Source organism: Cnephaeus nilssonii (genome assembly GCF_951640355.1).
Source record: "Cnephaeus nilssonii genome assembly, chromosome: 15".
Taxonomy (NCBI): domain Eukaryota; kingdom Metazoa; phylum Chordata; class Mammalia; order Chiroptera; family Vespertilionidae; genus Cnephaeus; species Cnephaeus nilssonii.
Window position 1 is genome coordinate 62,302,846 of NC_137086.1, and position 15,700 is coordinate 62,318,545.

Below are 15,700 nucleotides of genomic sequence, written 5' to 3' on the forward strand. Positions count from 1 at the left end.
CGTGGCCTCACCCGGATCCAGGGGCCCACAGCCTCGCCCGGACCCGGGACCCAGCCTCACCCGGACCCAGGGGCACACGGCCTTGCCCATACCCAGGATTCAGCTTCACCTGGACCCAGGGGCGCATGGCCTCACCCGGACCCAGGGGCACGTGGCCTCTCCCGGGCCTGGGACCCAGCCTCACCCGGATCCAGGGGCACACGGCCTCGCCCGGACCCGGGATCTAGCTTCCCCCGGACCCAGGGGCACATGGCCTCACCCGGACCCAGGGGCGCGTGGCCTCTCCCAGACCCAGGGTTGCGTGGCCTCACCCGGACCCGGGACCCAGGCTCACCCGGATCCAGGGGCCCACGGCCTCACCCGGACCCGGGACTCCCCCAGGCTCACCCGGATCCAGGGGCCCACGGCCTCACCCGGACCCGGGACCCAGCCTCACCCGGATCCAGGGGCACACGGCCTCGCCCAGACTCAGGATTCAGCTTTACCTGGACCCAGGGGCGCATGGCCTCACCCGGACCCAGGGGCGCGTGGCCTCTCCCGGGCCTGGGACCCAGCCTCACCCGGATCCAGGGGCACACGGCCTCGCCCGGACCTGGGATCTAGCTTCCCACGGACCCACGGGCACGTGGCCTCTCCCAGACCCAGGGTCGCGTGGCCTCACCCGGATCCAGGGGCCCACGGCCTCACCCGGACCCGGGACCCAGCCTCACCCGGATCCAGGGGCACACGGCCTCGCCCAGACCCAGGATTCAGCTTCATCTGGACCCAGGGGCTCATGGCCTCACCCAGACCCAGGGGCGCGTGGCCTCTCCTGGGCCTGGGACCCAGCCTCACCCGGATCCAGGGGCACACGGCCTCGCCCGGACCCGGGATCTAGCTTCCCCCGGACCCAGGGGCACGTGGCCTCACCCGGACCCAGGGGCGCGTGGCCTCTCCCAGACCCAGGGTTGCGTGGCCTCACCCGGGTCCAGGGGCACACGGCCTCGCCCAGACCCAGGATTCAGCTTCACCTGGACCCAGGGGCGCATGGCCTCACCCGGACCCAGGGGCACGTGGCCTCACCCGGACCCGGGACCCAGCCTCACCCTGACCCAGTTCCCAGCCCCACCCAGATCCAGGGGCGCGCGGCTTCACCCGGATCCGGGACCCAGCGGGGTTTCGTCTTCTTGATCCCAATTCCTGTTGGTCAATTCCCTCTCAGCAATTCCTTCGGCCATTTTCTCAGAGCTCCAGGGCAGCCACTGCAGAACTCGTTGGGCGGCGGGCTCGGTGAAGCTCCGGTGTGCCCGGTGTGCGGCGGCGGGCTGGTCCGGGGTGGCTGCGTCGGCCCTTGGGTCTGCAGCGGTGGCCGGTCGCCGAGTGTGCGCACCTGGCCGCTTCCGGGGCGTTGAGATTCTTGAAGGACTCGGAGGTCAGCAAGCGCGGAGTCTCCCACCTCATGTCTCCCAGGGGCTCGTCTGTCCGTGCTCGGCAGCGAGTGGAGCCTTCCCCTCAGCCGGAGACCGCTGGGGGAACTGCGCCGAGCACGTTCCAGGCCGCCATTGTGTCGCCTGAGCCGTAGTTTTTACAGTGTGGTCTTTGGGTCACCGGCATCAGCTTCATCCCGCGTACCCCTCTCTTTTATTCTAGTTGTAGAGCATCTGCTCAGTCAGCCCTCCGGTGGTTCTGGATGGTGTCTGCTGTGCTCTCCCGTCGTAGTCTCAAAATTGTTGTGGTAGGCAGCAATCAGGCTTCTGCCCTATGCCTCCATCTTGGTCCTTCTTTGTATAGTTAAGTCTTGATTGTTGTTGGTGTCACTGGGAGGAATTGTCCTCCAGGCCACTTGGCTGTGCGGACCTTCTGTGTCTATAAAGGAAGAGTTGCTGTGCGGGAGACACGTTTATGGGCCGGGTCTTGGTGCAGCAAGGCTTTGGCGCTCACTGCGTCTGCCTCTTGAATGTGTCCCTTATGCGAGTGGTTGAAATCTGGTGTCATCTCACACCGACCACTAGATGCTCTCGTTTCTGGGTCTCCAATGGAGTGTAGGTCAGCTACTGCCTGAGGCCCCTCAGCAGGAATTACAGCATCCCTTATATTCGTGACCTGTTTTGGTGTCTTCCCCTTTTGGCTGCCTCCCTATCGCTCAGCTTCCCCAATCTCCCTAGGTGGTCGCTCTTGATACCCCCCTTTGTGGGCTGAGTGCAAAGTCTTGGTGTTGTTAAGCCTTGATTGCTGTTGGTACACTGGGAGGATGTGACCTCCAGTCCAATTGGCTGTGAGGATCAGCTGTGTCTATGCCGGGAGACAGCCCCATTCAACTAGACTTGCAAAATTGTAAAAGCCTCTGTGTTCAGCTTGGATGGGGCGGAGTTACAGGGCGGAGCCTACCGCCTTGGCTTCCCGTCAGCCCCGCCCTATGAGGTTCCTGTGTCTCAGTGTCCCTCTGTACTCCCAGCAAACACCTCTGAGAGAAAAGCGCCCTGGAGTTTCGCGCGCTGCCAAACAGTCTAGTCTCTCCCCCAATGAATCTGGATTCCCAGATTCTCGCCCGGAACTGGGTTTCCGTGTAGTCGGAACTGGGGCTCACCGCAGTCTGGCGCTTTTGTCTCCTTCCCACCAGGGCGATTCAGCGGCACGGTCAACAGACCATCCTCTGCGCACAATCCCGTGTGCGCCTCCGGTGCTCTGCCCTTCGCCGCTTCTCTGCACTTCTGCCCCACAGCCCAGCTTTCCCCAGTATGAGCCTGGCTTCCCCGGTTCTTTCCTGGAAATGGGGTTCAGTGCAGTTGGAACTGGGGTTCAGCACGGTCTGGAGCTTTTGTCTCCTTCCCGCTAGGGCAATCTAGCGGCACAGGCAACAGTCCCTCCTCTGCGCACATTCCCGTGCGCGGCTCCGGCGCAACTCCTCTGTGCCTCCGCCCCACAGCCCAGACTCCCCCAGCCTGAGCCCGGCTTCCCAGGGTTTTGCCCGGAACTGGGGTTCAGTGCAGTCGGAGCTGGGGTTCAGCACAATCTGGCGCTTTTATCTCCTTCCCGCCAGAGAACGCCGGCCAGGCCGTCAGCCGCCCCTTCCTCTCTGGCTCCGTCCTCCCCGCACGCGCGCTGGCTCGTGTCTCTGCCTGTGTCTCCATACCTCAGGCTTTTACGGCTTCTCTGATTTTCCTTGTGGTTTTCTCTTTCCTTCTAGTTGTGGGCATTTCAGTCAGCCAGCTTTCCTGTGGTTCTGGATGATGTCCGTTTTGACTTTTAGTTGTATTTTTGAAATTGTTGTGCCAGGCTGTAGGTTAGGTGTTTAACCTATGCCGCCATCTTGGTTTCTCCTCAGCCATTCTTTCTTGATCACAGGTCTACAGATCAACTGCAGTTTGATTACTCTAGGGTGGACTCATCTTTCTTTAGCTGGTGTTATCCCAGGTATATTTTTATTGTAGCAAATTCTACGAGCACACAAGCCAAGCCAAACCCTGCAGCCATGTGTAAGATCCCTGTTCATGTAACATCCACTAATACTCCATTGGCCAAAGCAAATCACATGACCAAGTTCAACAGTAGTGGGACGGGAGGTCTCCACTCACACTGAGGTGGAAAGGGAAGTAAATATTTGCTGAACAATAATGTGAGCTTGTCACAATCTTTTGTTTCCGTGTGATTCTATTTATTTATTTATTTATTTATTTATTTATTTATTTATTAGCTCTGGGAAAGTGTTTGCTGGATATTGAATCAACTTTGGAGTCAGACTTGGATTCATACCTTAGTTTTGCCACTAATTACTTGTGTGATCTAGACATGTTTCTTAACCTTTCTGACCTATGTTCTCTCAGTTGTAAAAATGGGGATAATAGCACTTACCGCATGTGGTCGTGGGAAGAATAAAAGCACATGGCACACACAGAAATGTTTAGTACAAGATTGGCATTCAATTAATGTTAGTTTCCTTTTGGGATTCCAAGTGGCCTTCCATTGGTTCTAGAAAGTAAGATAATCCAACAAGATATGGCAGCCTCTGTCATATAGAGCATTTGCAGAATAGTCATGATGCTGACCAGCTTATCTGCATGCATAACGATGGATGGGCACTGGAATTTGGATCTAGGAAGTGGATACTGAATGGTTAAATTGTGTCCAGATGGGAGGAAGATCCATGTTTCAGGTTGATACTAGGAGTGGGCTGCTGGGACCTCTCTAGAGCTGGGACCGGGAGCACCTGCTCTCCCAGGTGAGGAGTGGTCTACAGCAGGCCCTTTCTGGAAGGACTTTCCCCGCTTCCCTATTGTCAGAGTGGGCTCAGGGAGAGGCTTGAAGGGCCGGAATATTTGTAAGTTGGGCATGCTTCAGAAACTGTCAGGTTGGGGGGATTGTCCTGGCCGGGACTGGGTCATTACTGTCTTGGGAAGGCCCTTTAACTGCCGGTGCTTCCCGGGGACTGTGTCTGTAAGAGGTAAGTCCCCATCCTTTGGGGAGCTGCTCCTGAGTTTGTGAAGCCCCGTGGGCCTGGAGTGAGGGGTCTGTTGAGTGGTTTGGGGACTTTCTCCGGGGAAGGAGGGGCTTTTGATCTTTTCGGTTTAAGGCAAATCTCATCTTTTAGTTTGGTTCTTTCTTCCTGTTTTATGCTAGAAAATTTAATTAAACCGAAATAATAAAATTTTCAATGAAGGCCTTGCATCGGCTATAAAAAGAGATAATTTCAGCATTGATGTAGCCAGCCCAGGATCTGGACCACTGGGAAAGCTAACATGGACTTATTTTAGATGGCCTACACAATTTAAATTCAGGGACTCCGTGGTAGGATGAGCACCCAGGTGGATGACTGCCATCAGAGCTCTGAGCTCCCATTTCAGGCCAGAGCTTTATACTTTACTAGAGGCCTGGCACACGAAATTCGTGCACGGGTAAGGTTCCTAGGCCTGGCCTGTGATCAGGGATGATCTTCCCTGGCTGCTTGCAGCTGGCCCCGTCCCCTGCCGCTAACGCTGGTGGCCCTCTGTGTGTGGGGCGACCAGTGGGGTGATCGGGGCCCCACTTGCTCGCACCCGCCTTGGCCTGGTGCTGCTTGCATCTGCTGCCACTCATCCCTGGTTCCCCATTCCCCAATCAGGTGATTGGGGCCTGAGGGTTGAGGACAGCTCCTACATTGAGTGTCTGCCCCCTGGTGGGTCAGTGAGCGTCATCGCAACCGGTAGTTCTGCCATTGGGTCGATTTGCATATTACGCTTTTATATACATAGATACTGCGGAGGAGGAGCAGAAGGAGGAGACAAACTACAGACAACTGGGGCACAGCTTTAACTTCAGCATGTTTACATATTTTTCATAGGTTTAACCAATAAAACCAGTAGCTCAGAACCCTCCCCTAGTTCCAGGAGATCGGGTTGGGCAGCACAGCACTTTCATGTCTAGGCCCATCCCACCCATTCAGCCATCACTAATCAACCCATCACCCCCTTCCCACCGAGCCTGTGCTGGCCTCAGCCCCTCCCAGCACCGCATGCTGGCCAGCCCCTGCTAACGGAGCAAAACCGGCAGGTAGGGTTCTGTGTGCTCACAAGAAAGACCTAGCAATGAATAAATGAAAGGAGGATCAGGTAATAGGAAAAAGGCAGTTTTTCTGAGAGTATCTCCTGGCAAAACAATAGCAGAAAAGCTGCCCTTTTCCACTAGTATTATTAAGTCCAAAAGCGGTGTAGCTGTAAAAATGTGGTTGATTCTATCTTTGAAAGCTGCACTTCTTTTGTGATGGTGGAGAAAAATGCATGAACTAAAACTGAATATTGTGAAGCCTGATTTTATTCTCTGTAACATATGCTCAGGCTGTTATGCTTGAAGAGGAAAAGTGACCAAGTTGCGTTGCTGGTAGACACTGGCGACCTTTAGTCAGCTCAAGTTTCCTGGCTCATCACTGGCCGTGGCGTTGCTGCTCGCTCCTCGTCTCTAATTTAATTTAGAAGCAGGGGTGGTGCCTGTTTACAGCTTTCTGACGCAGGAGGCTCTCTCGGAGGCGGGCGCCTCCTTCTCCCAGGACTCAGTTTAACTCGGTGGGTGGAGCTGGAGCAGCTACACTTCCAAAGCTGCTGCCACATCACAGTGGACATGGCCCAGGAGGTTACTGACCGCCAGGTCCTGCTCCTTCTAACCGGGTGCTCTGAATATTCTCACTTTTATTTTTTTCTGCTATGAGACAATCATCTGGTTGGGTAACAAGCATTTATTAAACTCCATTTGTGTGCTTTACAGTCTCACTCAGGTTGAGGAGATTCAAAAGGAATACAAGACATGGTTCCTGTTGAGGGAACCCCATACTCTTGGAATGCCCATTATGCTTCTGCTTGCTGATTGAAAGGTGGTGCCTTCTCTCCGTAGCCCCGGGATCCCAGTTTCAAACTTAAGAACTGTTCCCCTGTACCTCTTCTCCCCTCAGCGCTCACCTTCACCGGATGCATGTGCAGGTCTAGTTTTCCCAACAGGAGCTGCCAGGAGTCAGAGCGTGCCAGGGAGAGTGGTCACCAAATCCGACAGATCCCGATGAGGGCAGGGAACCTTATATTCCTCCTCCAACAGTGAGTGTGCATCCTGGGCTCCTGGTTTTATTCTCAGCTCCTGGCTGCAGGCCAGCCTGCCCCCAGGATGCCCACTGCTCACTGTACCTCTCCTGGCCTGGGCAGTGGTGGACAGGCTCGTCCCAGTTCTTCCAGCACCAATATAATCTCCTGGGCCCTAGCTGGCTTGGCTCAGTGGATAGAGCATCTGCCTGTGGACTGAAAGGTCCCAGGTTCGATTCCAGTCAAGGGTACATGCCCAGGTTGCAGGCTCGCTCCCCAGTGGGGGCGTGCAGGAGGCATCCGATCAATGACTCTCATCATTGATGTTTCTATCTCTCCTTCTTTCCTCTCTGGTTAAAAAATAATTATAATTAAAAAAATTTTTAAAAATCTCCTGGAATCATGCTAAAGTGACTAAGTGATACAGCTTGCGTCACCTAACAAGACACGAGCATAGAGAAATCCCTCCAAATCTTTTAACAGTTAAATCGAGCTACTAGGAAAAAGAAATAGTGAGGCTTTCTGGTAACATTTGAAAAACTTGCTCTGCTTTCAGGGTGAGAGATCCACTCCCGTTTGTTATTTGAGAGCTGAGCAGTGTGATAAGCTGTGGGGAGCGGTGATGAAAGGAGGCGGTGGTTGGCGACCGCTGTTCTGGAGCAGCCTATTTGGAAGGAGCTGCCAGGAGTCAGAGCATGTCAGGGAGAGTGGTCACCAAAACTGATAGACACAGTTTTGGGTCCAAGGAAGTCACAGTTCGACAAGGGAGAGAAGCTGCAGGGGCAGGAGCCCGACCCTTGCGAGCTCGCTGAGTTGCTCACCAGCAGGCCTGGCCTGTGGAGGCTGCGTTCCAGGGCAAGAGTCCAGCCACGCTGGCAGGTGTGTGTGGTTACTCACCAGAACGTCACATCAGGCCCTCCCTTGGGGGGCAACCCCTGTCCCCTGTGTCTCAGAGTTAGCCTGGGTGGTTTCCATCCCAGGAGGTGATGGGTCTATAAGCCCCTCAAAGGAAACTAAAAACAGCATAGCTTGGGAGGCTGCTAGTAGCTCGATTTAACTGTTAAAAAAGATTTGGAGGGATTTCTCTATGCTCATGTCTTGTTAGGTGACGCAGGCTGCATCACTCAGTCACTTCAGCATGATTCCAGGAGATTTTAAAAAAAATTTAAAATTATTATTTTTAAATCAGAGAGGAAAGGAGAGGGAGAGATAGAAACATCAATGATGAGAGTCATTGATTGGATTCCTCCTGCACGCCCCCCACTGGGGAGAGAGCCTGCAAGCTGGGCATGTACCCTTGACCGGAATCGATGACATTGACTCTGGTCTGCCCCATCTGTCTTGGTGGCTTACAGTCAGCCTTGTGGCCTGGTGTATGAGTCTCCTGGGGTGGCCTGTAGACCTGTGGTCTCCTCCTCTGTGGCTGTGGCTCTCAGTGTCCGGGGACTGTTAGCAGACAGGCTTGGTAAGGGGGTCCCTCAATCTCTGTGGCTGTGGATCTCAGTGTCTGGAAACTGTTAGTAGAAAAGCTTGGGAGGTGGGGTCTCATCACAGCTGGAGTAGGGGCTGCAGGGCCCCTTGGTAACCACTCTCCACTTTATCAGGGCAACTGGTCCTAGTGGCTGAGTTGGTGTAGTCACGCCAAACTGGATTTGACTCTGCTCTGCCACTCACTGATAGTGTGACCTTGGACAACTCACTCTGCCTCAGTTTACACTTACACAGCTGTAAGTGGGAACAAGAATAGAATTTTCTTACAGAGTTGTGGTGAAAAGAAACAAGAAAATGTCTAGGAAGGCCCAAGCATAATGTCAGGCACATAGCAAGCACCCCAAAAAAAGTACTGATCATTACAGAATTTGGGCCCAGCTTACTTCCATGATAACATCATCAGTGTTCTCTGAGCCACCTGTATACAGTCTGTGAAGTAGAGTTGTTTGTTTGTTTGTTTGTTTGTTTTAAATAACATTTTCAGCCCTGGCTGGGTGGGTCGGTCGGTTGGAACATTGTCCCATACACCAAAAGGTTGTGGGTTCAACTCCTGGTCAGGGCACATACCTAATTTGTAGGTTTTGTCCCCAGGTGGGGCACATACAGGAAGCAACCAATCAATGTTTCTCTCTCTCCTTTCCTCTTTCTAAAAATCATTAAAAGACATATCCTTGAGTGAGGATTAAACAGACCCACACACATTTTTTATTGGAATGGAATTTTTAAAATTAGCAATACAACTGCTAAATTCTTGTCTATACAACTATTTAAAGCAGCACAGGGTCAGGGACTCCCCTGTAGCCCACAGTGCCTTGAGTAGTGCCAGGCTGGTGGTTGGGCCCACAGATGCCACTGACAGTGGTGGGTGGCATCTTCCACTCATGGTAGTCTTTTGCAGTCACTGGCCATGTGCACACAGTGCAGAGGTGTGGTGATCATTGTAGGTTCATGTACAGTTGTAGGAAGTAACACAGAGATCCATGTGCCCTTTACCCAGATCCCCCTTGTAAAACTATAGGACAGTATCACCACTGGGATACTGACATTGGTACAGTCAGGTTACCCCACAGGTTCCCTCCTGTTGTACTTTAGTCGCACCTATATCCTTCCTGCTCTTACACCTCCTTAACCTCCAGAAACTACTGATGTGTTAGAGCAGAACCTATGTGAGGGCAGAGCCTCGGTCCCAGCCTTGGACGTCTTACCATAGACGCACCTTGACTGATTATTGTGAGAGTGACATAAATGAGCCATGCCATGAAAAATAAAGTCATACCGTCTAAACTGAGACAACAGAGGTCCAGAAGAGGAGGCCAAAGACTCAGTAACTTCAGGGGAAAGAAAGACTTGTGAAGGTGCTTTCAAAGAAGGCAGTCTCAGCGAAATAAAAAAAGGATAAGGGTCGTCACTTTCCTAAACCAGTACATTTCCCTTCCTCGCCACATTCACCTGGCATTTATTAGGTGCCCTTGAATATTTTTAGTCTTTATCATATTTGAGTATTATTAATAATTCACCTTAAAATATTTGGGCTGCTACAAATATTTACTTTGTAAAGGTTTATTACAACCCCAGATGGGCAGCTGTAGTTTCTTGAAATGACAGCACTTCCGTAGGGATTCCAGTTCTGCTTCCCAGAGGTTATTGGGGAACCTGGAAATTTTTAAAAAATAACTTTTTAATTTTTCAGTTACATTTGATGTACAATATTTAGTTTTGGATGTACAGCGCAATGATTGGACATTTATATAACTTACGTAGTGATCATGCTGATAAATTTAGTACCCATCTGATACCATACGTAGTTGTTACAATATTATTGACTATATTTACTAGTATATACCCATGACTATCCTATAACTACCAGTTAGTACTTCTTTTTTAGAAATTTTATTTGTATTTTTTCAATTACAGTTTATATTCAGTATTACTTTGTATTAGTTTCAGGTGTATGGCATATTGGTTAGACAGTCATATACTTTACAAAGTGTTCCCTCAGTACCCACATGCCACCATACGTAATTATTACAATATTATTGAATATATTTTCTATGCTGTACTTTACATTCCCATGACTATTTTGTAAGTACCAACCTGTACTTCTCAATCCCTTCACCGTTTTCACCCAGCCCCAAACGCTCTCCCCTCTGACAACCATCAGTCTGTTCTTTGTATCTATGAGTCTGTTTATGTTCTGCTTGGCACATGGAATTTGATGCTCAAAATGTTCTAGAAAACTAGCCAGGGTTGTGCCAGGCCTGCTTGGACTGCCAGCCACGGCCACCCACTCACACTGTGTTTCCCTCCCAGGAGCCGGGGTCCGAGAGGACGTGTTTCTCATTTGGAGGGAGATGGAGGAAGCCTACAGCACGCTGGCCCAGATCCAGAGGCTGGTGGCCGAGCCCTCCAAGTCTGATGTGGCCGCAACGGAGAGCGGTGGGTACTGCTCATGGTCCCTCCTGTGAGAGAGTCAGAGCTGCTGCTGTTTGGGGTGGGCTGCTTCCAAGGTCTTTCCCAAGGAGCGCTCCTGAGCCCAACCTGTGGGGAGCATCTGGAGCCGTGTGTTCATGTGCATGTGTACACATGTGTGCATGCATGTTTGTGTGTGGTTATGCACATGTGTGTGCATGTGTGTGTGTGTGTTGTGCGTATGAAGATTATTAAATAAAAATGAGAGCCGGACAGTAGTTAAATAAAAACAGATTCTATTGAGGGACTATTGCAATAGGGAACAAGATGATACAAACTGGGCTCAGTTATGAACACAACATAGAAAAGTTCAGATTTATAGCCATGGAGCAGTGTTGAGGGTGGGTCAGTAGACAGAAAACTACTGAGAGGAAAGATCAGGAATCAGCAGGGAGAGGGTGATTTCTGGCTAAACCGACCTGCCGGGGTTCCTGCTGTGGGCAGGCCACAGTGATCAGAGGTCACCTGCGGGTATCAAGGGGATTCTGGCTAAACTGACTTAGCAGGATTTTTGCTGAAACGGGGCAATGCAATGACAAACAGGAAGTCCCAAGATCACAGTCTAGTTGAGAAGAGGATTCAGAAAGGCCTGGGTTTTGAAGTGAGAAAAAAGTTTTTGTACAAAGGAGCAGAGATAAGCATGACAGCAGATTTCTTGCTGGGAGTGAAAGGACAGTGGGGCCACATCTTTCATCCAGTCCTCTAAATTTTCAATCTCTAATTCTATGTCCCATGAAAATGTATGTCAAAAACAAAGAAAAAAATAAAGATTTTTTAAGACATACAAAAGCTGAAGGACTTATTATCTGCATATCTGCACTGTAGGAATGTTGGCAGCAATTTCAGGCAGGAGGAGAGAAAAATAAATGGAAATGTGGAGCTACGCAAAGTAATAAAGAAACACCAGAAAGAGCTACGTGGATAAATATGTGATATTTTTCTATTTAGTTATCTTTAAGACAATTTACTATAGGAACAAAAATAGTGTGTCTATAACAGATGTGTAAGTAAAATGTATGACAATAATAGCATAAAAGCTAAGAGAAGAATAGCAGCATTATCCATAGTTCCAAAGATAACCAACCCATATGTCCACTGACAGACAACTGGATAAACAAAATGTATATATACTCACAACAGAATATTAATCTGCTTTAAAAAGGAAGGAAATTCTGACACATACTACAACGTGGATAAACCTTGATGATATTATGCTAAGTGAAATAAGCCAGACACAAAAATGACAAGTATTACGTGATTCCTTTTATATGAGGTAAATTTATAATCAAATTTTTAGAGACTGAAAGTAGAATAGTGGTTACCGGGGACTGGGGGCATGCGGAATGAGGAGTTATTATTTAATGGCTGCAGATTTCCATTTGGGACACTGGAAGAGTTCTGGAGTTTGATGGTGGTGATAGTTGCACAACAATGTGAATGTACTTAATGCCACTGAATTGTACACCTAAAAATGGTTAAGTTTAGGTTGTGTATATTTTACCACAATTAAAAACAACAACAAACCACTGAATTTCAAAAAAATGCCCAGGAGGGGAGAAATGGAAATATGCTATTGCAAGGCTCTTGTACCTTGCAGTAAGTGGTCTAAAAGCAATTGAAATTAGACCATAATACATTTAAGATATATACCATAAACCTAAAATAACCACTAACTGACAAAACAAGCCGACAAAGGAGGTAGAATGGAATTAAAAATACTCAATGCAAAAACTGTCAGAAAAAAAAAAGAGAACAAGAACAGGTCAGACTAATAGAAAACAAGTAGCAAGATTATAGGCATAAACCTAACCATATATATGTCAAAAATTGTCAATTTGTACATTTTGAATGTGTGTGGTTTATTGCATTTAGTATACCTTCACACGGCTGTTAATAACATGAAGGAGGAGGGTGTGGTCACTCCTGAGGTGCTGAGCTGTTCGGACACATTGGTGTTGGTACATCTGACCATTTCATGTGTGTGTATCTGTGTGTATGCCAGATGCGACTCTCAAATGAGAAGAGAACTTTTCTTACAAAACGTTCAAGAATCTGTCCAAAGTTAGGGAAACTATATTTTTCTTTGATGATGTTGCAGTTGAAAACATTTCAGGAGCTCCTACATTTGGGATAACCTTCACAGCCATTTTATGACCCACTAGAGATCGTTAGTCCAATCATGTTGTGTAGTCATGCCAAGACTGGGTTCTGAGTACTTGGTTGTTCAAAATATCAAACTCAATGTCAGAAGACAAGGAAGGGGCTAGAGGCTCATTCAACCTCTGCAGGCAGTTCTAACCAGGAGTTCTACAGGAGTTTGGGGCACTTTTTTAACTAATGGAGAGAGGGACAATTCTCATTTTATTGGCATTGAGTTAAATAATCAGTCAAATTTCTCTATAGTCATGGGTAATGGTGAAGTACACAGGTTTTGGAGTTAGGAAGATATTAATCCTGCTCTGCCCACTCCTGTGTGACCCCCCCACCCTGTATAAGGCATTTATTATCTGTGCCTCAGTTTCCTTATTTGCAAAATTGGGATGATAATGATAATACCTATCCCACAATCAAATGAGAAAATACAGGTAAAACACTGAAAACTGTGCTGGCCTATAGTTAGAATATAATTATAGCTTAATAAAAGATTAATCAGTTTATTTATTCTTTTATTTATTGAGTGGTTCCTATATGTGTAGCTCTGTGTTACATATAGGAACGATGAGTAGAATGGCGAGTAAATTAGACATGGAATGGGCCCTCATAAAACAGGACCTTGTACTACTTCTTGCTGAGTGAGGGTAGCAAATTAAATTCACATGGAAGTATAATTAACAACTGGGGCAGAATGACCAAGGAAAAGTATGAGCTTCTGAGCTATTCTCAGGTCAAGGAAAGCTTTGCTGAGGCAATGACATTGGAGCTGGTATCTGAGGATTGAGGAGGCAAGTTAATGAGGTGAAGGGGTGGGAGTAATGGGAGAGTATATGCCAGGCAGAAGAACAGCACAGCAGAGGTCCCGGGGCAGGAAGGAGCATGACACTTTAGAAGAATTTTGAAAAGATTAGTGTGGCTGAAGCCCAGAGTTCAAGTTAGCAATTGGTCTGTGATGAATCTGGAAAGGTAGGCAAGTACCAGATCATTCTGGCTATAGAGGCCATGGTATGAGAGTCAGTCCTTAATCTCAGTCCAACGGGAAGCCTTTGGAAGATTTTAAACAAGGGAATAATAATACTGATTTGCACTTAGAAAAAAAGTTACTTTGGCTACTTAATGGGAAAGGCCAAGCAAGGGTGAGGAAAGAGAATGAAGATATTAATATAGATAAGAGATGATGACTTCTGGGACTAGGGTTATCATATGAAGGTGCAAAGCTTTTATATACTATTAAAATTAATTTAACACTAATCCAGACTAGATTGTGATATATTAAGATGTTAATGTAATCCTGAGGGCAGCCACTAAGAAAACAACTAAAAAATATGTAAAGAAATGCCAAGGGAATTAAAATAGTATACTAGAGGATCTTTTTAATGTAGAAGAAGGTAGTAATAAAATAACAAAAAATATTTAACACTATAGAACACCTATAGCAAAATGGCAAATGTAAATCCTATTTATATTATCCTACCTAATAATAGAGTAATATGCAAATTGACCATACTTTCACTACACCCACAAGCCATGCCCACCAGCCACGCCCACCAGGAAACCATCCTGCCGGAGGCTTTTCCGGCCTTGGGCACCAGCGGGGAGCCTGCGACGGATCGCAGGCAACTGGGGGTTGGCTCCTGCAATCCATGGCAGGCAGGCTGGGGTGCGGCCGAGCCCAAGGCCGGGAAACCATCCTGCCGGAGGCTTTTCCAGCCTTGGGCACTAGCGGGGAGCCTGCGATGGATCACAGGCAACTGGGGGTCCGCTCCTGAGAGGTGTTCTGCTCCTGTGGTGGATTGCAGGGAGCTGGGGTCCCCTGCCCAATGGGTGGTGTCTGCAATCACAGGGAGCTGGAGGTCCCCTTCCCAGGCCTAAAGCTTTGGCCAGAGGCTTTAGGCCTGGGCAGGGCACAGCCGATGATTGGTTTGAACTATAGAGGAAACACCTTTTCTGACTGCCCATTGGCTAAGCTTCCTGTATGCCACTGGTAATATTCTTAGTAACTTGGGTAATAAGAATCCAAAAAGGTGATCTAGGGTTTTTCCACCACACTCCTGGAGAAAAAAACGAAGGTCCGCTGCTGGAGGGCTAAGAAATGTCATATCCTGCCATAGCCGGTTTGACTCAGTGGATAGAGCCTCGGCCTGCAAACAGCAGGGTCTGGGTTTGATTCTGATCAAGGGCATGTACCTAGGTTGCAGGCTCCTCTCTGGCCGGGGCCCAGATCATGCAGGAGGCAACCAATCAAAGTGTTCCTCTCACTTTGATGTTTCTCTCTGTCTTTCCCTTTCTCTTCCACATTCTCTAAAAGTCAATAGAAACATATCCTTAGACGAGGATAAAAAAAAAAAGAAAGAAAGAAATGTCATATGCTATGAAAGACACATCTTGAAAATGCCTAAAGAAAGTTGTCATTTTTTCTTGGTGAAGGGACTGGAGTCGTGTTGATGAAAACACCTTGGTGGCTGTGGTGACTAGCAGTGGCTGCAGCAGTGAGGTGATGGGGCTGGTGCCTTCCTCTGACCAGCCCGGTTGCCTCCCACAAAGGGAGGCCAGACTGCGGCTTAGGCCCGCTTCCCGTGGGGATCGGGCCTAAGCCATCAGTAGGACATCCCCTGAGGGCTCCCAGTATGTGAGAGGTGGCATGTTGGGCTGAGGGACCCCCCACCCCCAGTGCACGAATTTCGTGCACCGGGCCCCTAGTATTATATAAAATGGATCAAACACTTCAATTAAACAGCAGAGATAAATAGGATGTATTAAAAAACATGATCTAACAGTATACTATCTACAATAGACACATTTTAGATAGAAAGACACAAATAGGGTGAAAGTAAAGGGTGGAAAATATATCATACAAACAGTGACAATCAAAGGGCTGGGGTAGCTATATTAATTTTGAACAAAATAGAGTTTAAGACAAACATTTTTATAAAGAGGGATATTTTTGATAATAAAAGGGTCAGCTTACCAAGAAGGTATCTTACCTAATAAAAGAGAAACATGCAAATTAACCATCACTCCGCTATGCCCACAGCCAATCAGAGTGAGTATGCAAATTAACCCAACAA

General features: G+C 48.5%; 1 protein-coding gene across 1 annotated transcript in view; it reads left to right on the forward strand.

Annotated features, from left to right (window-relative positions):
- The window catches only part of VWA3B (von Willebrand factor A domain containing 3B), a 147,034-nt gene that overhangs the window by 44,284 nt on the left and 87,050 nt on the right, over positions 1 to 15,700 (forward strand). Inside the window, exon 8 of the mRNA XM_079792069.1 lies at positions 10,320 to 10,445. Coding sequence (XP_079648195.1) covers positions 10,320 to 10,445 — 126 coding nt within the window. The remainder of the gene's footprint in view (positions 1 to 10,319; positions 10,446 to 15,700) is intronic.